The 19,442-nt window shown below is 42.8% G+C and overlaps 4 protein-coding genes across 4 annotated transcripts; 1 reads left to right on the plus strand and 3 right to left on the minus strand.

The window, feature by feature from the left end:
• Positions 1-1,851: 1,851 nt before the first annotated feature.
• nr0b2a (nuclear receptor subfamily 0, group B, member 2a) lies at positions 1,852-2,970 on the plus strand. Its single transcript, XM_080897524.1, has 2 exons — positions 1,852-2,424; positions 2,540-2,970. The coding sequence occupies exons 1-2, from the start codon at positions 1,890-1,892 to the stop codon at positions 2,779-2,781; spliced, it is 777 nt and encodes a 258-aa protein (XP_080753650.1). The 5' UTR covers positions 1,852-1,889; the 3' UTR covers positions 2,782-2,970.
• Positions 2,971-6,142: 3,172 nt separating this feature from the next.
• Positions 6,143-9,303, minus strand: kdf1a (keratinocyte differentiation factor 1a). Its single transcript, XM_080895857.1, has 4 exons — positions 8,984-9,303; positions 7,654-8,684; positions 7,171-7,245; positions 6,143-6,459 (listed from the first exon to the last, which is right to left on the minus strand). The coding sequence occupies exons 2-4, from the start codon at positions 8,663-8,665 to the stop codon at positions 6,374-6,376; spliced, it is 1,173 nt and encodes a 390-aa protein (XP_080751983.1). The 5' UTR covers positions 8,666-8,684; positions 8,984-9,303; the 3' UTR covers positions 6,143-6,373.
• Positions 9,304-11,363: 2,060 nt separating this feature from the next.
• On the minus strand, positions 11,364-13,318 carry LOC308405314 (trophoblast glycoprotein-like). The gene is made up of 2 exons (XM_080895856.1): positions 13,057-13,318; positions 11,364-12,810 (listed from the first exon to the last, which is right to left on the minus strand). Exons 1-2 carry the CDS (start codon positions 13,314-13,316, stop codon positions 11,847-11,849), a joined length of 1,224 nt encoding a protein of 407 aa, XP_080751982.1. The 5' UTR covers positions 13,317-13,318; the 3' UTR covers positions 11,364-11,846.
• An 11-nt stretch (positions 13,319-13,329) lies between these two features.
• Positions 13,330-18,960, minus strand: LOC308405316 (transmembrane protein 222-like). The gene is made up of 6 exons (XM_080895858.1): positions 18,802-18,960; positions 18,545-18,629; positions 18,204-18,235; positions 18,006-18,102; positions 17,604-17,734; positions 13,330-14,554 (listed from the first exon to the last, which is right to left on the minus strand). Exons 1-6 carry the CDS (start codon positions 18,918-18,920, stop codon positions 14,467-14,469), a joined length of 552 nt encoding a protein of 183 aa, XP_080751984.1. The 5' UTR covers positions 18,921-18,960; the 3' UTR covers positions 13,330-14,466.
• Between the last annotated feature and the right edge of the window lie 482 nt (positions 18,961-19,442).

The raw sequence follows: 19,442 nt of genomic DNA on the forward strand, positions 1-19,442 counted from the left end.
ATTGACTTGAGAATATTTTTTAAATAGTTGTGTGTGTGTATTTGTGAAGATATAAGACACACAATTTCCAATTTTATCTCAACACACAATGATAAAGAACACTTGAAATGAAATGAATAACTTCCAAGGTCAATTTTAAGTAAATCCCTACATACATCTGAAAAAAACAAAACACTTCAGCCTCAAATTATAAACCAAATCCCCCAAAAATAAAACTCACAAAGGTAAAACCAATAACAAACAATAAATAACAGTTTTATGCAGGTGGTTTTGTGTTTAATTGTGAAAAATAATTGTTTTGGGGGTGGTGGGAGAAAAAAAACGTGTGTAGCAGTTGTGTCAGTAGAGCGGTTTCTCACACATTCGTTTCTTGTTTTCTTATTGAGTGGATGGGGCAGAGCTGGAGGGCTGCAGGTACGGTGCAGTCTACTTCTTGGGTGCAGGCTGAAATATCTCAGCGGTCATTTTGCACAGATGCTGTGGATTCTCCAGCTAATAGATAAACGGCTACGCACCCACTCCAGTCGCCTCAGAATCATCATAATCACCTGACCCTGCTTTAATAGTAAGTCCCCGTGTTTCACAAAGCTTGACCTGTGATCTACTAACCAGTTATCTCTGCCTGTTCCCAAACTACAGATTAATCTTTACAGGAGGGAGGGATTCTCGAGACTGCCAGAGATCTGGACTTTTAGTGGCGTCGGTCTTTTCATTGGAACATCCGTTACAAATACAAAACATGAAATACAATAAAAACCACTGGGCAGCTGCAGATCCACCAGTCTGGGTGTCAAAGTACTCCTGGGTGATATACTGAATCCTGAGTCCTCCCTGATGTATCCATTAGAGTGTGAGTGGGTGTTTTAGGCACAGATAATAGTGCTGTGTGGATGTGTGAGACTGTAGAAAGCAGTTTGAATTTGATTTCAACTGATCTATGCGAGTAAAAGTCCATTTACCAGTGTGTGATAGTGCTGAAACGCTATTTCTGTACCATAAATAGAACCATATTCAAGGTTGTCCTGTGGCACACAAGAAGGTTTTCTAGCTCTTCTTCACAGGTTTGTGCAGAATTTGCGTTTTCACTGGATGCTTGTAGTCTTTACATTGCAATGTGGCAGTGAAAATAAATGTCTGCTCTATCAAATACATGTCCAACTTTTCAACCCTTGTGAGCTGGAGGAGGCTGAATTACACTTCTCTTATATAAAGCTTCCTCTGGTTAAAATCACAATATAAATAGTAATAACTCAGCTTGTTTAAAAGTCAAGATTCCTTGCCAAATAATTCGGTTTTATTTATATAGTGCCAGATCGCAGCAACAGTCGCCTCAGGGTGTTTTACATTGTCAGGTAAAGACAATAACACCAAGGTGGCTGTTTACAACCAGTTTCCACTAAATTAGAGTATTAAAATAAAATTGTCTTCTGGGATTTTACTCTTTTATTTGAAGTTATCTCGCAGGTCAGTGACCCAAGTCTACTTTGGCCTGTTTCCAGTATTACAGGTGTGAGCTAGCAGCAAGCAGGGGCTCACTGTGGGGCTGATTACTTTTGCAGTCCTTGGTAGCTTGGTACTGCCTGGGTTAATGACACCGGTTACAAGATAAGACCCAGCCCTCTTGATAGCCAGACTTTACATCAGCAGCTCCTTTTCATTGAGAAAAGCTTATCAGTTTCCCAGGGTTGTTCCAGTCACCTGGCAGAACACACAGTTGTTTTTCATATGGAACGTATTGACAAGTCAAAGTCCACTAAAGCAGGTTGGGCTGGCCTTATAAATAGAGGGAGACTCCAAGCAGCAGCAGCAGCTGTGCTCACAAGCGCGTGAAGAGGCCATCCTGCGAGAGGATTCATTTAACTGCCCACACAATCTGTGACTCGGTTAAAATGGACAGCGCGTGTTGTTGTTCAACCAGCAGTGATAGGACTTCAAATCCTATCCTGTACAACATCCTGAGCCAAATGGATGGCAGCAGACCAAGCCAAGGCAACTTCAGCTACAATTCAGTGCGTCACAGATGCAAATGTGAGGCGCGACGGACAGTGTGCTTGAAAAGGCCGTCAGAGATTTGCAAAGAAGCTTCGGCGGTTCTGGTAAAAACCCTAAATTTCATGAAAAACTTGCCCGCCTTTAACCAGCTGCCTCCAAACGACCAGTTCGCCCTTCTGAAAAGCTCCTGGGCGCCACTCTTCATTCTGGGTCTGGCCCAAGAGCACGTGGACTTTGAGGTGATGGACATCCCCACTGATAGCATGCTGAAAAAGATCCTCCTGAACAGACCTGAGAACCCTGAGGTGGAAAGGGAGCAGCCCACTATGGCCGGTGTCAGCAAACTCGTGTCTTGCCTCAAAAAGTTTTGGAGTTTGGATTTGAGCCCCAAGGAGTACGCATACCTCAAAGGGACCACGATATTTAATCCAGGTATGTATTCGAAGTGTTCAGCTTCAGCTTTCTCTGGTCAGTTTTCAGTGGTTTAATAATGGTGTGCAATATTAAGCATTCATGTAACTTTACAGTTTTGTTTTTCCACCGACAGACGTACCAGATTTGAAGGCAGCCCTGTTTGTGGAAGGCTTGCAACAGGAAGCTCAGCAGGCCTTAAGCAAGGTGGTTCAGCTCCTCCACCCAGGGGACGGGGACCGCTTTGCTCAAATCCTCCTCACAGCCTCCGTGTTGCAGAGCATCACCCCCAGCCTCATCACTGAACTCTTCTTCCGGCCTGTGATAGGACAGGCGAACCTGCTGGAGCTGCTGGTGGACATGCTCTTCTGCAGATAGGAGCAGTGGATTTTAGAGCTTTTCCGTCTTTGTGAAATGATTGCCTGATGGTGGGTTGCTCTAAAACACATTTACTATTAAACAAAACTCAAAGAAAACAAAAACTGTGAATTGTTGAAGATGGGGTTATGAACTGCTTACACTGAAAATGATGCCGAGGTCACTGAAGCCCAGTCTGACAAGATTTCGTCCAACTGAACTGGATTTGACTTTCTACATTAGGACAGAGTACCTACTGCCCATGTATTTGCGTGATCTCATGACGGGAGCTCTCTGTTGTAAATAATTATTGTTTGCATTTACAAAACTTTTCAAATAAATCTATTTTTTTACACAAATGAAGAGTGAAATTGTGTGTCGGTCACCTGAAAAGGGAAGTTTGTAATATATGTACCAGCTGGAACATCTGGTACTAACAGTCTGGTTTGAACATTTGACCCCTGCACTCCATTGGCAGGCCCATCAGTGATATGTGCAGGACAACATGACACATTAAATTCTTGTTGTTGCCAGAGCTCTTAAAAAGCAAATACCTTGAAAATGGGAGTAAAAGGATGATTTTGGGGTGATGGGGTGGCTGTAGCTCAGGTGGCAGAGCAGAAGGTCATTTTTACCTAAATAACCTCTGCATTAAAATGTCAGGAAATGTTTTACATGTTACATTTAACATGAGTGCTTATTGATTTTAAATAAATTAACAGCTAGTAGACTTTCTTGAAAATAGGTTTAGATAACTGTATTACAGAAAAACAAATAGTATCTGAACATATTAAAATAATAGGAATAAAGAATTTTACACTGCTTTAACAAATTAAGATCTTAACGAAGCCAAAAAAAATAGAAGAAAAAAAGCATTTACAAAGAATATCTCAGTTCTCTGTGTGAAAATGTCCTGTTGATAACAAAGGTCAGAGGAGAATGACCTTCGATCTGACAGGAAGGCAACAGCAAGTCAAATAATCAGTTATTACAGCCAAGCTGTGCAGAAGAGCTTTCCTGACAGCACTAAAAGCAGCAGAAGAAGAAGATGCAGAAAGACCACACTGAGTGCCACTTCTGTCTGCTAAGAACAGGAAAATAAAGCTACACCAAAGCTGGACAATAGAAAACTAGAAAATGTTGTCTGGTCTGATGGGTTTTAATTTTTGCTCCAATAATCAGGTGGTAATGTCAGAAACGACATTCAGCTTTGAGCTGAGGCTGCTGGTGGTGTGATGGTCTGGAGAATACTCTCTTGGCACACTTTGGACCCATACCAGTGAGCATCGTTTAAAAAACCACAGCTTACCCGTTGTTGCTGAGCGCAGCCATCCCTTTTTGACCACAGTATGCCCGTCTTCTGTCGGCTGCTTCCAGCAGGTTAACACACCATGTGACAAAGCTCACATCATTTCAAACGGCTTTCTTTAACATGAAAATGAGTTCACCGCAGTCAAATCCCCTCCATAGTCACCAGATCTCAATCATATTGAGCATCTTTGAGATATGGTGGAATGGGAGATTTCCATCGTGAATGTGCAGCTGACAAATGTGCAGCAACTATGTGATCTTATTATGTCAGTGTGGACCAAAATCACTGAGTTTAGATTGCTGCATGAATCTCTGGAGAGCATGAAAATGATTCTATTGGTGGGAGGAAATCAAAAAAAGAGCTTTTAGGGGATATAACACAGTTATTTATTTATTCATTATAGAATAGGTGGGGGAATGACAGCTTAGAAAGGATTTATCAGGGGTCATAAATATATCCATGTTATTATTAGTTATGTATCTTGACCTGAGGATGGAGACACTATGTTTAAATGTGGCAGCACAGTTTTATACGCAGTCTACGTAATGCTTTCTTTTTTCTCTAATGGTTCTCTGTCCCCCTCTCATGGAAAACTGTGGAAGTCACACATTTTCCCAACAGAGAGAATCATAAAAATTGAGCCTGAACTTTATTGCGTTTGCAAACCCTTATGAGTGCAAAAGCCTCACTCGGAGTGATTTTAAAGGTTCAGCACCTGAAAGCAGCCGAGGAAAAACATAAAAGGCTAAATCAGCTGCGACGGGAAACTCTTGACTGGTTCTTGGAGATCTGCAGGCTGCATCACTTATGGAGCAAGCTCACGATTGGTCTTGTCCTGTGGTATGTTAGTTGTGAAACTGTGAGCCTTTACATGACACCTACATACAGGTAAAACAGGAATGTGCTGGTGGGGGAGTGAGCCAGAGGAAATGGGGTTACACAGGCCAAATGCAACACACACAGAAACAACTTGCCTAAAACAAAAAAGCTGTGTGTGTGGCGCTGAAGAACAGATAGTTAGGAAGTGTAATTGTCTTCATGCAAGATTTTACTGGGTTTTGAATAAAAACAAAATAGTTTCAGTAACTTTGTTTGTGCGTTTTCTCGGTGCAATTTTGGCTACCGGTTTAACCCCCCGCCCCTCGTTTTAAAGCAGTAAGTCACAGCTGGAAACAACTGTACAGGCTCCTAAAATAAACAAAAGATAATGATTATTGACAGATGCAGCTTCATCTGTTTAACCCAAATTTGAACCGCTTCAAGAAAATTCGGCTGACTTTCTGCACTGTTCCTTCGCCTTTGCCATAAATGACAAAGACAAAGCCGTGGATTTTATTTCCTTTCTGTAAGAACCAGCCAAACGAGTTCCTTCTTTTGCTGAGGGCGGAAAAAGCCTGCCTGCTGTAACACAGTGACCTCGGGGAGATGAGCCTGACAACAATAATCCCAGAGATAAAGAGGAAAAAAATAGGCTGAAGAGAGAGTGCCAGAGAAGCTTGTGATGGTAAAGACTTGTTGATATACATGAGCAAAATCATTTGCTGCCAAACAAATGGAGCTGCTTTATACACAGAGAGAGAGAAAGACTTCCAGATTTAGACTTTTGAATAAACACAAGCATAAAGAGGAATGGAAGTTGTTGTTTTTTTTATTATTTTGTTAAAAATATGACTTAGTAGCTAACAACATAAAATAAAATAAAAAATGTGGACAAACACCACATATGGTTTTAAAAAAACCACAAAGTAACATCGACAGAAGGGTATTTACAAAATATGGCTAATACAAATTTCAGGTAAAAAACTCACGTCTTAGGGTTGTGGGGAAATGGCAGGAGGTCGACAAGCTCATACACACATACGGCACATGCACAACAGCTAGCAAAAAAAATGAAGATAAAAACAAGAACGAGGACGGCTCTGTTCAAACGTCTGCCTCTTTCCTATGGCATCCTGTTGAGTGGAGTCACTTTTTTCATCTTTAAACACTGCACAGAAAAAATACATAAAAACCTATATCTCCTAACGTGTGTGTGTGTGTGTGTGTGTGTGTGTGTGTGTGTGTGTGTGTGTGTGTGTGTGTGTGTGTGTGTGTGTGTGTGTGGAGGGGAAATAGGGGGGGAGAGTCTCCTCAGTGGGTCTTTTGCTTGAAACATAAAGATGCTTGTAAACAGCAGGTAGTAGCTGGACCACTTAAAGGCAGAAGTACAACCACCCGGGGTAAAAGGTGCTCAACTTGGTAACAGCAGGAGGATGAAATAGCCCATGTAACTGGCTACATCTCATTGTTTTTGTTTGACTTTTAGAGAATCAGAGGAGCGCCTGAGGAGTAGGTTTCAGCGTCGTGGTGGTACGCCGAGTAGGCCGTAGTAGTGCTGGAGGAATATGCTGCAAAAAGACAAAAAGGGAAAAAAGGAAGGATTGTTTAATGCAGTGAGGTTAAAAAGCATAGCTCTAGTTTCATTTATCCTTAAGCGAAAAAACCTGGACAAACCCAGGACCCGGACACGTTCCCCGAACACAGAGTTAAAGTTGTGAAAACACGGTGTGGCGTACCCTCATTCACAGACATGTAACAGGACACCCGTCCTTTTACCAACCTCTTCACCGAACAACAAGAGAGAGAGAGAGAGAGAAAAGAGGAGCCTAGTTTACGTAATCCATCTGTAACCCAAGTTGGTGAAATTACTTAGCAGATCTGGGAACATTATGTGACATATATTTAATGTGACTTGATCTGCTCATCTAGCAGGTGGTGTAGCATTACCATGGAGCTGGAGGGCAGGCAGATAGGTAGGTGTTAGGTGAAAGAATATGCAGGGAATGGAAAAAGGGCAGGAATGCGGTGCTTTCACTGCTAGGAGAGTGGGATGTGACTGAAAGGTGGAGGAGGAGGAGGTGAGAAAACGCCTACAGCTGCACAGCTACAGCACACACACACAGAGCAGGCTGGTTATTACACCCAAATGCCCAGGATGGACTGCCAAAGTCAAGCAGAATTACTTTATTTACTCCCGAGTATCTTAATTCCACACGAAACCAAAAGAAGACAGACTCATGGGAAATCCCCACACACACCACCCCCGCGCATGCACTCACTTCGCCCGCTGTAATTTCTCATCTTTCTCGCCAGCTCGTCTGATGGCGTCTGCTCCGACACTTTCACCTCTGGAACTGTAGCGAAAGGCAAAAAAACAAAGCAAAAACAAAGACAAGACAAAATGAACGCAGGCAAGAGAAAACAAACAGAGATCCAGCAAACGTTATAATTCATCCGGTCATCTCTGTTATCGTGCTTGAGTTTAGCAGACGCCGCACCTGCATCGACTTGCCTCAGATTAAGCGATTGTTATGAGGCTACTGCATGTAAAATACCTGGAGTTTTAGAGCTCGCAGCTACGAGGCAAACAAAAGAGTTTCAGCCGGTGTTCCAACAGACTCTATGAGTCATTAAGAAAAGATGGGTCAGATGATTGGTATATTTGGTATGTTGCTGCAAGGTGCTGGTGAGCAAGGTTGTCTTGTGCATTATAAATATTTACACAGCTCTAGCAAGAAAAAAAGAAAAGAAAAGATTCTTACAATCACTGCTCATGAAGGTGTTTGTCATGGTCTCGTTGCCACTGTCGGGGAGGGTCCCGTCCCTCCTGCTGTTATGATGCTGCCCGGTCGACAGGTAGCCCTTGTTCCTTTTGCCCTTCCGCGTGCTGATGCGGATGACCCCGTGCACCAGCTTGCACTCGGCCTCTTGCTCCTCCAGGTTGTAGTCCTGAGCGATGCTGTAGATGAGCTCGCTGATCTCGTTGGTCTTGCGGGAGAAGGAGGAATCAGAGGTGCACTTGGCCAGCTGGTCAATCTGATGCAGGGCGTAAAGCTCCAGCAGCTTCTTGGTGATCAGAGAGTCAATGTCTTTGTCGCTCTGCTCATCCAAGTCGTAGTCCTCGTAGGATATAAGGCTGGTGTTGCTGACCGGCCGCTGGTTATCCCCTTTACCTGATGCGCGACCCCGTTTGGGGTCAGCAACTGGGTACTTTACCTTCTGACCTGCTATGTGCACATCTGGGTAACGGAAACTGTCATTCAGGGGCAATCTGGGGGTCTTGGGCTGCTTATTATTGGGCTCCAAAGACATGCCAGGGGTTTTCATAGCTATGCCGTTAGGAGGTCGAGGGTCACCGACCGTTTTGGGGGTATGGTCTGTGGAGCTCTCGTTAACGGGGAGGCAGGGCTCCCGGGTGCCATAAAATCCACAGGTGAGAACACAACAGATAAGAGCCTTACAGCTACTCCAGCCCATAGAGGCACAGGAGCCACAGGACTGCCTGCTGCTCGGCACGCTGTCTGCCGACCCCGGAATAAATCCTATTGTCTCTGAACCCCTTCCTGTGCCGTTTCGAGGGTGGCTTCTTCCTCGACCATACCTGCCCTCTGAATAGCGGGAGTGGTCTCGTAGTTGCTCCCCATGAGGATCCTTGTAGGAGTCTTGGCTGGTCGTGCTGTCCCTGGATATAGTCCGGTTGGGTCGATGGTTGTCCGCCCTAGAGCAAGAGTTGGGGTACTTGTGGCGGGGAGCCCCTGTGCTGTGGCCAGGCATGGCTCAAAAAGCCTGGGACCTGGAGGAGGAGGAGAGGACAGATTAGTACAACCTCCATAAAACCCCCAAAACACATTGAACTAAGCTGCATTTAAAGCTGAAGCAGGAAAAACATAGCTTTCAGTAAAGTAACCTAACATGAAGCTCGGAGAGTGTAAATAAAGCTGAGTGCTCTGATTTCTATCTTAACAATAACTTTCGTCGCACCCTTGGTTTTTTTTTCCTTGCCTAATAGTGCGCGCGGAGGAGAAAAGGTGAGACCAAACCTCATTCAACATCCAACTGTTTTTCCATTTTACTTGCAAATCGTCCACTTACCGCATAAGAGGAAACACTTTTATCCCAGACAACTTGTTCAACGAGCAAAGTGCGGAAGTCTTAGAGAGAAAAAAAAAACTACGCTAACGCTCCAAACGGAGAAAACAAAACCGCCTACAGATTTTTAGGTTTGTGTACTTAAGCAAAGTTTGCAAACCCAAAACAGAGTCCGGCAGTCCGAGGGGAAAAACACAGCTCAGCTCATCGAGGTCGTTTGTCTTTCAGTGAAAAGAAGTTTACAGTCTTGCGTTGCCGAGAGTCTCCCAATGTTTGGCTATTACCTGCGGCTACAGCTAATCCCAGATCCTACACCCACCCACAGGTGAGTCGTGACGTCACACGAGGCGGATTTGAACGTGCAGGGGACGGAACGAGAGATGTGGGGAGGAAAGAGGGGGCGGGGGGTGATACGAGGGGAAACTATTGCATAATAACGTGTATGTTTGTTTGTTTGTTTTTTAAAAATTCCATAAAAATGTGTCGGATTTCTTTCAGTTTAAAAATTTTTAAATACGCATTTCGTGAATTATTAAAGAGTTCTTAAAGAACAGGAATTTAACACTTAGAGTCCCCCGAGAGCAGCCATTTGGCTTTTCTACCTTTAAAACCCGCCTTCCAGCCAAATGGCTGGTAGGTGTTTAGCTAGGCTTTAGCTTCAGCCAAGTGGAAGCTAAATTGGCTGGTCATTCATATGTAAATTAAGTTGTTACCTGAGAATTCTGGAGGGGAGTGGGGGTGTGTGAATGAGGGGGTGGGGGAGCTGCTAAAAGCTGTGAACTTCCTTTTGTGTTCGTCTTGATGCATTCTCAATCATCCAGGGAAATAAATCTCCAAAAGTCACCAACTTGGAGTGGTTAGTTTCCTGAGCCACAAGGAAACTTGGAGTGTTTCAGTTTGCCATCTTAGGGAGAAATCAACACACATGGGTGTATTTCCTTTGTTGCTGAGATTTATTGATAAAAACAGTACAAAAAACCAACCATTTGTACACATATTTACAAATAATAATAAAAAGTGAGTACATTTCAACATTTTCAGCAATCACTCACAATCCTGGCACTGCCATGGTATCTGTAGTCTGCATTGAACAGCTTGAACATTACACATGTAGCTCAGTTTAAAGTTCATTCATTACAACAAGAAATCATTATTCAGTAAAATTTTATAACGTGCGTTATACTCTAAAGTAAATACCCTAGAATAATAGACAGAAAACTCCTGTATGAGGAAGCACTTGGTGAAAGTGGAAATAAAAAACTCCCTTTTAACAGGAAGAAACGTCTGGCAGAATGAGGCTCAGGGAGGGTGGCCAGTTGGGGATGAGGGAAGGAAGACAGGATAACAGACACACTGTGGAGGAGAGCCAAAGATTCATAATAACTAATGATTAAATGCAGAGTGGTGTATAAACACATAGTGAGTAGAAAAAGCGAGTGAAGCTTGATGAAGAATATTTCATTAGCCTCCATAAAAAGTATAATGGAGAAAGGAATATGGGAACAAAATTAAAACAATAAAAATAAAAGGCAAGTTTATTTATTTAATATATGCTGCTTTACTCAAACTGAATGTGCTTAAGACTAAACATAAAAGCATAAACGCCTGTGTAGGTTTACAATGCCTTAAGGCAGAGATTCAGGGGGCATTTTGCAGAAATAAATAAAAGAAAGTCCCAGCAAAACTTCACGTGAGTGGTTTCTACAATGAAAACAGATACCTGTCTGATATTTAATGAAGTAGAAATGTTATGGGGGGGGGGGGGGGGGGGGGGGGAATCATTTTCTATCTTTTGACGGTGTTTCTATCACTTTCTTTATTTGGTGTTGTAGGGCAGATTGTAGGCAACGTGTTTGTTGGCTAGAAGGCCGTAAAAGTGCAGATGATTCAGATCATTCTTAAGGATAAATCAAATGAGAGCGTCTTTGCAGCTTTCACATTTTCCAAAGCTGTCCGGTGGACCCTTGGTGGCCAGTTCTGCCCTTTAGGCTGTGTGCTTGACACCCCTGATAAACAGCCATGTGATGCAGGATAGCAGAGAATTTTTGTGTTTTAAATTGCAGCAGTGCACTTTTCTAATTTCTCTATATAAATCCTCTTTAACGTGCACATACAATGGGTAGAGAGCTCCGGCAGGGACACAGAGGTGCACAGCTGCAGAGCCAGCAGGTGTGTTTCCCGGTGATATCATTCATTCTGCCCTACTTTTTCCTTGTATAGAAACACTTAATCACCCACTCTTTGAATTGAAATAGTATGGCAATCTCACGTGGAGATATACATGAGCTTGTGTAGCAGTGCCTTCCTCACTACACTTACAATAAAACAGCACAAGAAATTAATTACATCATTTCTTTTTATTTCTAATTAATGTAAACACAGGTTTTTATATCATACCAAGACATATTCATTCAAATACAAATCGCATTATTACCGCTCCTATACAGATATAGGGCTGAGTAAATTTAAAGGTTTTGCTTTTTTTTACTGAAGAACACAGTAGAATAGACCTACCCTACCATTCACTGGTCATCTATAATTTATGTTATTTATGTTTTTCTTTATCTTCTGCTTACTGGAAAGATATTTCAGCTAATATAAAAGTAAAGAAAGCACACTGAAAAAGCTAACATCCATTTCCAAAGTAGCCTATGTGTAAGGTCCTTATAAAAATCTAGAAGAAAAACATACACTTACTAACTTACAAATACAAGAATCTAGAGTATCTACAACACAAAGGCACTTTTTTTTTTAGGTTTCTAGGATGTAACTCCGATATGTACAGAATGCTCGAGACAAAATTGCAAATTTCCTCCTAAAACTATTTACAGCTACACCATAATATGTCAAATCATCAGTTAGTTTATCATAAGTTTAGAGGTGGGGAGGTTGTCAGCTGTTTGACTTGTGTTTTTGTGGGGGCAACAGAGGTGTCACTGGGCAGCTGCTGGGGCAGAGATATTCCTAACTGCCTTTGCGCCCTTCTGCTGTCTGCAGAAATGTGCCCCAGCCGAGGGTCCGAGTCAATCTCGTATCGGTAGTGATAGCCCTCCAGGACATCCCGACAAGCGTCTCTCATTTCATTGATCCACTTCTTCATACCTTTGCGATTCAGGTAGAGCACAAAGAGAAAAACCATGCCAACAAGCCCCAGAACCAGTCCCAGGAAGACATAAGAGGTCTGCAGGGTGAGATCAGCGACCTCTGCCAGGACTGGAACAACACACCCGATATCCTGGATGCTGAGCCCTCTTAGGCGGGCGTCAGTTAATGCGCCAGGTGAGGCACATCTCACAGCATCCACATCAACCTTAGCTCTCGATTTATTCAGCCACGCGACAAACTCATTGATCTCGCAGGAGCAGGTGTAGGGGTTGTTACCAAGCAGGATTCTGATGTCCCCAAGCTTGTCCAACTCCACCAGAGCATCGGTTCCGAATGTGCTGAAGGTGTTGTGCGTCAGGTCAAGCATCTCCAGGTAATTCATGCCAGAGAAGGTCCCACTGTAGACTGCCACCAAAGAGTTGTTGGTGAGGAAAAGCTGCTGCAGATTGGGAAGGTGAGAGAACATGCCCGGGGGAAGCAGCGCAAGCTTGTTCCCCGAGAGGTCGAGGCGGAGGAGCCCCGCGAGGCCCCCCCAGCGCAGAGCTGTGGTCAGGTCTGTAAGGGCAGTAAAGTTGTAGAGTGACTGGCTCAGGTTGAGCTCCTGAAGGGGACTACCAGGTATGCTGAGAGCCTCTGGATGGATGAGTGCCAGCTGGTTTCCACTGAGGTCCAGGAAGCGCAGGTTTACCAGGGAGGAGAAGGTGTGGGACGCCATCTCTGTTAACCTGAGGAGACGACTAACACTTTAACATCAGGTTTTAGACATCTGATTATATCCTCCTGCTTGGAAACAAGAAATGCTGGGAAACCTCACTGTACTATCAAGGTTAAAAAAAGAAAAACTCACAGAAACAGATCTTTATTTATTTATTTATTGTGTAAACATAAAGAAATAAACTATTCAAATACGGCTTAATACATACATGGTTGAAACTGAAAAAGAAACAAATAAAAAACACTGACATTCTCACCTGTTATTGGTTAAAATGATGTTAGTGACGTTCTCCAGCTCCGTAAACGAACTGGGTCCAATTTGGTGTATATTATTCCCTGTGATAATGACGGTCCTGGCATATCCTGGAATATTTTCTGGTGCTGTGAGCAGATCTTTAGAAACACATTTTACCGTGCGGATCACAGCGAAACACTCACAGCCAAAAGGACACTCCAAGCAGCGGCACAGAGCGCAGAAAAGAATCCCCAAAAACACAAAAACAGCAGAAAAACACATCTCTAAATAACAGCTGAAAGAGTTTAAACTACAGACGTGTATTCATAAATCAAACTTTAGCTGTTATCCTTTGTTCTCTAAAAGTGATCGGACACTGCAGAGGTGGCAAAGACTGCTCGCTCAGTCGTCGTCTGCTGCACTGTGGGAATAAAGGTTCCCGTAAAGTGATGGTAGTTCATATCACACAGAGTCTGCTGGATGAAAACGCAGTCCCCTTAAAGGTACAGAGGACGACCCACAGCCGGTCACCTTTATCCCAGTCTGCCAGGGGAGACAACAAAAGAGCTCTGCACACAGCAAATCCAAAATGCAGGTACAAAAATGGAAATATTAAACGGTTACAGACATACAATAATAAATAATACTTATTCAAGTACCAAAAACATCCAATAAAATAACATAATGCATAAACAAGTGATCAAATATTGCTCATATAACTTGGCAGGATCAAGTGTGAGGATGCACAAAAGGAAATCATACAAATCTTACTGCAAAAAAGCCAAAACAAACAAAAAAGAAGTCACTTAACATAGAAGCGTCTTATTAAGGAGGAAAATGTATCCGAGGGAGCGCAATACCCTAATTATTAACATGCGGGTTTCCATCATTCTATCTTTGGTCTAGCTGCTCATATTTCTAAGACAAATAATTGATGAATACTTCCAGCTTGAAGATTTTGCAATCCGTTTTCTATGGATTCGTCACTGAAATATATATTAGCCCGCCTGGAAACACATTCATCACTGCCGTTCATCAAAAATACATCTCTGCAACTGAAATGCATTACTCTACTGGGGTCTAATCTGGACGTCGTCTCCTTCATGATAATATTAACAAGGGGAAATAAAGCAAAAACACAAATGCAGACACTGTAGCTTGCCTTGCTAGCATAATAACCAATGAGAAATAATCAAAATATCAATAACTGAAGGACAAATTGTTCATTTCAACTGCCCCCCCCCCACCAAAAAAACCAAAACATTTAGCTTTGCCCTTTAATACTCTTAGAAAATGCATCACAACAGATGAAGAGGCAGTCACTCAGTTTGTGCGCAAACAAACGTTCCATCAGAACGCACCACTCACACCAATGACTGTGTATAAAGTATAACCAAAAAGCCTGAGGCAGCTCGTTCTACTGCTCGCCGCACTACTGTAGGTTAAACGTGAGGATGAAGGTGGCGAGGACTCCGCTGAGCATGACGAAGGGCAGCCAGGTCTTGAGGAAAGCAGCCCAGCTGGAGGATGGAAAAACACAGTAATTAGAGTACTTCTCAACACCTGGATGTGACAAGGACGTGAAGTGTGCCGGAGTGTCACATGGTGCAATCTAATATAGTGTCTACAGCCCCAGCTTGTGTCCTACTGTCCCTGTCCACCCAGCCGGTGTGCGGGGAGCCCCAGCGGAGGACTGACCTCCAGTTGTTACACAGAGGGGAAGCGCTGCCGTCTGTAATTAATTGCGCGACTCCCCTTCTGTTTAAAAGACTCCTGTGCCACAGGATCGTACGAGCAGAGGCAGCACAAGCTGTGACGCCAGCAATCTCTATGTGGGTCAGCAGAGAATAATGAGGGAGGATCTCTGAGCCATATGTCTCTTGATGCTTTCCAGCATCCAGCAGCGGAGCTATTTAACAGACTGTTCAGACTGTGGTGATGAAGATGCTTCAGGTGTGCTGCACAGTAATGTTCTCCTTCAGTTAAACTGTAATACTAGCACAGCTACTCGTATCACCCTTTGTAGCACCTATGTCTGAAAGAGTGAAACCTGCCATGATAGAGGGTTTAGTACACTCACAGGACACTTTATTAGGCACACCTTGGTAGTATTGGGTTGAAACCCCTTTTGCCTTCAGAGCCGCCTTAATTCGTCACAGCAAAGATTCAACAAGGTGCTGGAAACATTCCTCAGATATTTTGGTCCATGTTGATGTGACTGCACAGCTGCTGCAGATCTGTAAGCTGCACACCCGTGGTGTGACACTCCAGTTCCGCCACATCCCAAAGGTGCTCTACTGGATTAAGATCTGGTGATTGTGGAGGTCTTTTGAGCACAGTGGACTCATTGTCATGCTTAACCCTTGTATGGTGTTCGGGTCTGTGAGACCCGTGTTCAGTTTTTTTCAAAAGAAAAATTAAACAATTAATTATTTTTTCACGTGTAAATGTGTTGTGTCTTTCCACTCACTCCACTTGATTATAACTGATTTATTTATAACATTTTATATAAAAGAAAAACGAGAAGCACATTAATTCATAAATGTGATCTAACAAAGGTAAAGGGAAAAAATTAACCATGTTTGCTGTTCATATGTCTTGTAATTGGGATGAAGTAAACATCTGTTGAGTAATTTAACATAAAATTGTTTGATAGTGTTAATTTGGAAAGCCAAAACTCTAGCGGGTCCACCAGACCCATGAACACTGGCTGAGTAACAAAAATACGAACACCACACAAGGGTTAAGAAACTGGTTTGACGTGATTCTAGCTTTTAGACATGGCATGTTACCCTGCTAGTAGCAGAGGGACATACTGTGGTCCTAATAGGAGCAACAATATTCAGGTAGGCTGTGGTGTAGAAATGATGCTCAGCTGGTACTAAGAGGCAGCAGCCTGAACACTGATACCAGGCACGCTTTCATGTTGTTTACCCTAAATTCTGACCTTACTATCCAATCTCACAGTAGAAACTGAGACTCATCAGACCAGGCAACATTTTTCCAATCTTCCATTGTCCAAATTTGGTGAGCTCGTGTGAATTGGAGCATCTGTTTCCTGTTTTTAGCTGGTAGGAGTGGGACACAGTGTGATCTTCTGCTTCTTGTAGCCCATCTGCTTCATGATTTGTCATGTTGTGCATTCAGAGATGCTCTTTTGCAGACTTTGGCTGTCATGAGTTACAACGAAGGTATGTTGCCTTTATATAAACTCAAAGCGGTCCAGCCATTGTCCTCTGACTTCAAAGAACATGCCTCTTACTGGGTAGTTTCTCTTTGCTAGATTATTCTCTGTAAACGCTGTAAAGAGATGACTGTGTAGATCAGCAGTTTCTGAAATACTTAGAAGCAGCCTGTCCAGCACTAAGAACTGCACCACATTCACTTAAGTCACCTGTTTTTCCTGTCCTGAAGTACTGTTTGAACTTCAGCAGCTTGTTTTGAACAGGTGTACCTACCAAAGTAGTTGGTGAATGCATTCTACACAGTCGTAACTGACTAAATAAACTTCACAACCTAAACCAATTGGCTCAAACAAAACCAGTATGACTTGAACTTAAATTTTCCTGTTTACAATAGAGGATTTATTGCAGATAAGTACCGGTGTGGCTACTACATGTCAAGTGGTAGAGTGGGTAGGCAAAGAGCTTGTGTTAAAAGGTTTAAGTGCCCTTGACTCACACATTTGAAAGCCAGAATTGCTCCTGATGTACAAAACCAGGGAGAAAAACCAAACTGAAAGATTTGCCCAGTGAATGTGAAGCATAGCTTGAGATATAAACACTAGCAAATTAATCATTAATTTTATACAACCTGTTTCCAGAAAAGATGAGACATTGTGTAAAATATAAATAAAACTCACAATATAAATCAATCAATTTGATTCTAACTAGATGTTTCAAAGGAGGTGGGATAGGGGTATGATTCCCTCCGTGTTGCCTCATTTCTTCTTTTAGCAACACTGTGTAAGGGTTTGGGAGCTGAGGAGATCAGCTGATAACTTTTGAAAGTTTTATAGAGGATTTCACCTGTGCAACAGTTAAGGGCCCTAAAAATACACTAAATATTGTCTGCAGGGTGGCATGTTTGGACTGCAGGCAGACGAGTTTCGCAGCTGGGTTCTTTTACTGCGAAGCGATGCTGTTGCAGCATGTGCAGAGTGTCTTCTGTATTGCACAATGTTACTAAAAAACATAACCTGTATAAATATTTCAGCATTAATAATAGCTTGACAAATGTGAAAGTTAACCAAGCCAAAAGATCACGCCCGTTCGTTTTTGGTTTCCAGGTTTCCTTGGATGACTCTAAATGGTAGCATGTGGTATTAGTGGCGGGAGGGCGGGGCAGTGTTTAGCACTGTTGCTCCACCCACCAACAGGGGCCTTTCTTTGTAGAGTTCACATGTTCTCTCTGGGTACTCAGACTCCCTCCCACAGTCCGAAGACATGCATGTTGGGTTAGGCTGTAGCAGGAATGAGAGTGTGAAGAGTGATCTGTCTCTAGCCGCTCTTATCATTCATACATGTGTTTTATTCCTGCAGTGCTGGAATAAGTGGCCAAAATATTTACCTTACGTGTTTCCCGTGAGTGAGAGACAGCACACACAGGTTCACCATGTTCCAGGATGTGCTGTTGTCGTAGCGCATCAGGTTGAGGGCCATGGCAACGTGGGAATGGCAGTTATCAAAGCACAGATTGTGCTTCAACAAAAAGTAAATAAATAAGTATTTATTATTAAATCACTAATGTGCAAGGAGGGTCACTAGTGTCAAAATGAATTAATTAAATACATCATTATATAATTAATTAATGAAAACTATAATTAAATATTATTACATATTTAAAAATATATTTTAATTGTAAGTAATTAATCAAACACTTAATTCATTTTGGCACTGAAGGCCTTCCATAAACACAATCCAGAAATGTGTTAATTAATTCATAAGAGAATGCTAAATACAACAATCTTACCGGCCTGCATTTATACTCCTCTGATGCATCGTGCACAGCTTTGTCCCATGTAGCTGCACCATTACCACACACTTTATCCACATCAAGCTTCCAATACCTGAAGTATTATTTTAAAAGAAAACAGTGAGTTACCTTTAATGCGTTATCTCTGCTCCCCCCCTACTTGTTAAAAGACAATAATATCATCAATAAACTTACTTTGTGGGTCTACCAAACCCCATGTTATCCTCCTGCAAAGAGCGGAAATCATGCATGTGAATTAGTGCTGTACGATCATGATCCAATACCAAGTAAATACAGGGTCAGTATTGACAACACCAACACCGACACTGATACTTTAAACTTATAAAGGTAGAAAAAGACTAAATCTGAACACAGTTTATAACACAGTAGTACTGATCCAATACCAGTACCATATTCAAATTGCTTCCCACCGCTAATGCGAATCTATCCTTGAGACTCCCATTGAGAAGGTCTAGCACTTTAACATCAGTCTCTATGCGGTGATGTGATAAACTCGATGCAAAAGCAGTGCTCACCGAGACAAAATATGACCCTGCGAAATCTCGTATGACTCCAGCAGAAGTGCATATGCCCATGTGACCGATGAAGGGGAGCACCCACCTGCAGGACGCACGCAAATAACACACGAGGCAATTACTGTACGTCCTAATGTCCAGCAAAACAGCTAACGCAATACCATTACAAGGAAACAGTATTAGCGGATAAGATAAACATAGCTTCGTTTCATCTGCTGCCACAGCACAGGAGCATCAATACTGCAGTAGCCTCTTACGTTAAAATGGGAATGGGTGTCCAGACAATGCAGAAAGGGTAGCGGCTGCTTTTTCTGTCGTTTTTTGGGAAATCACCGTGGTAGCTCATCATTACGTCGGTATCGTTCGCCTCCGCCATCACAGCCTGGAGTGACAGAAGGAGATGAACGGCAGTGACGCACAGCGGAGGTACGCAGCCACCTCCTCCAACCGTCGGTCCGTGAACGCAGCACGGGCCATCTGTTCGTCGATTAAAGCCTTTACGGTCAGCGAGGAGGGATTTAATGTTAGCTGCAGCGCCCTAGCACTTTACCTCTATAACAAATCTAAAAAATAATTTTTTTTTGTCGTTTTCATGTATTGCGATAGTCTCTAAATACATGCATAATGGTCTCATTTCACTGTAAAACTGACTGCTTTGTGGTTCTGCAATTAATTCACCACATCAATGAAACATCTGCAAAACACTTGCTTTTCCAGCCCAGCGTTGTTGCTACAGAGTTACCTGCAGTAACTTCTCCCACAGATGGGTCACCTCATTAGATGAGATGCTCATTTAACTTGCTTGTGATGTACCGTGCTCGCATTTGTTGCCCGACAGTCAGCAAAAAGTGCGGACACTGACGAACGGGGATCCTCCTAACCTAGATAAAACTAAGTG

The sequence above is a fragment of the Rhamphochromis sp. 'chilingali' genome (genome assembly GCF_963969265.1).
Source record: "Rhamphochromis sp. 'chilingali' genome assembly, chromosome: 11".
Lineage (NCBI taxonomy): Eukaryota > Metazoa > Chordata > Actinopteri > Cichliformes > Cichlidae > Rhamphochromis > Rhamphochromis sp. 'chilingali'.

What these genes read in the sequence shown, in the direction of transcription:
- nr0b2a (XM_080897524.1), top strand. Translation starts at nt 1,890, where the DNA reads ATGGACAGCGCGTGTTGTTGTTCAACCAGCAGTGATAGGACTTCAAAT. An exon ending in GACCACGATATTTAATCCAG is followed by an intron (nt 2,425 to 2,539) that starts GTATGTATTCGA and finishes TTCCACCGACAG; the next exon opens with ACGTACCAGATTTGAAGGCA.
- kdf1a (XM_080895857.1), bottom strand. Translation starts at nt 8,665, where the DNA reads ATGCCTGGCCACAGCACAGGGGCTCCCCGCCACAAGTACCCCAACTCT. An exon ending in CACCTTCATGAGCAGTGATT is followed by an intron (nt 7,246 to 7,653) that starts GTAAGAATCTTT and finishes CTTTCGCTACAG; the next exon opens with TTCCAGAGGTGAAAGTGTCG. An exon ending in GAGAAATTACAGCGGGCGAA is followed by an intron (nt 6,460 to 7,170) that starts GTGAGTGCATGC and finishes GTCTTTTTGCAG; the next exon opens with CATATTCCTCCAGCACTACT.
- LOC308405314 (XM_080895856.1), bottom strand. Translation starts at nt 13,316, where the DNA reads ATGTGTTTTTCTGCTGTTTTTGTGTTTTTGGGGATTCTTTTCTGCGCT. An exon ending in ATCATTTTAACCAATAACAG is followed by an intron (nt 12,811 to 13,056) that starts GTGAGAATGTCA and finishes TCGTCTCCTCAG; the next exon opens with GTTAACAGAGATGGCGTCCC.
- LOC308405316 (XM_080895858.1), bottom strand. Translation starts at nt 18,920, where the DNA reads ATGGCGGAGGCGAACGATACCGACGTAATGATGAGCTACCACGGTGAT. An exon ending in ACACCCATTCCCATTTTAAC is followed by an intron (nt 18,630 to 18,801) that starts GTAAGAGGCTAC and finishes TGCGTCCTGCAG; the next exon opens with GTGGGTGCTCCCCTTCATCG. An exon ending in AGGAGTATAAATGCAGGCCG is followed by an intron (nt 17,735 to 18,005) that starts GTAAGATTGTTG and finishes TTTTTGTTGAAG; the next exon opens with CACAATCTGTGCTTTGATAA.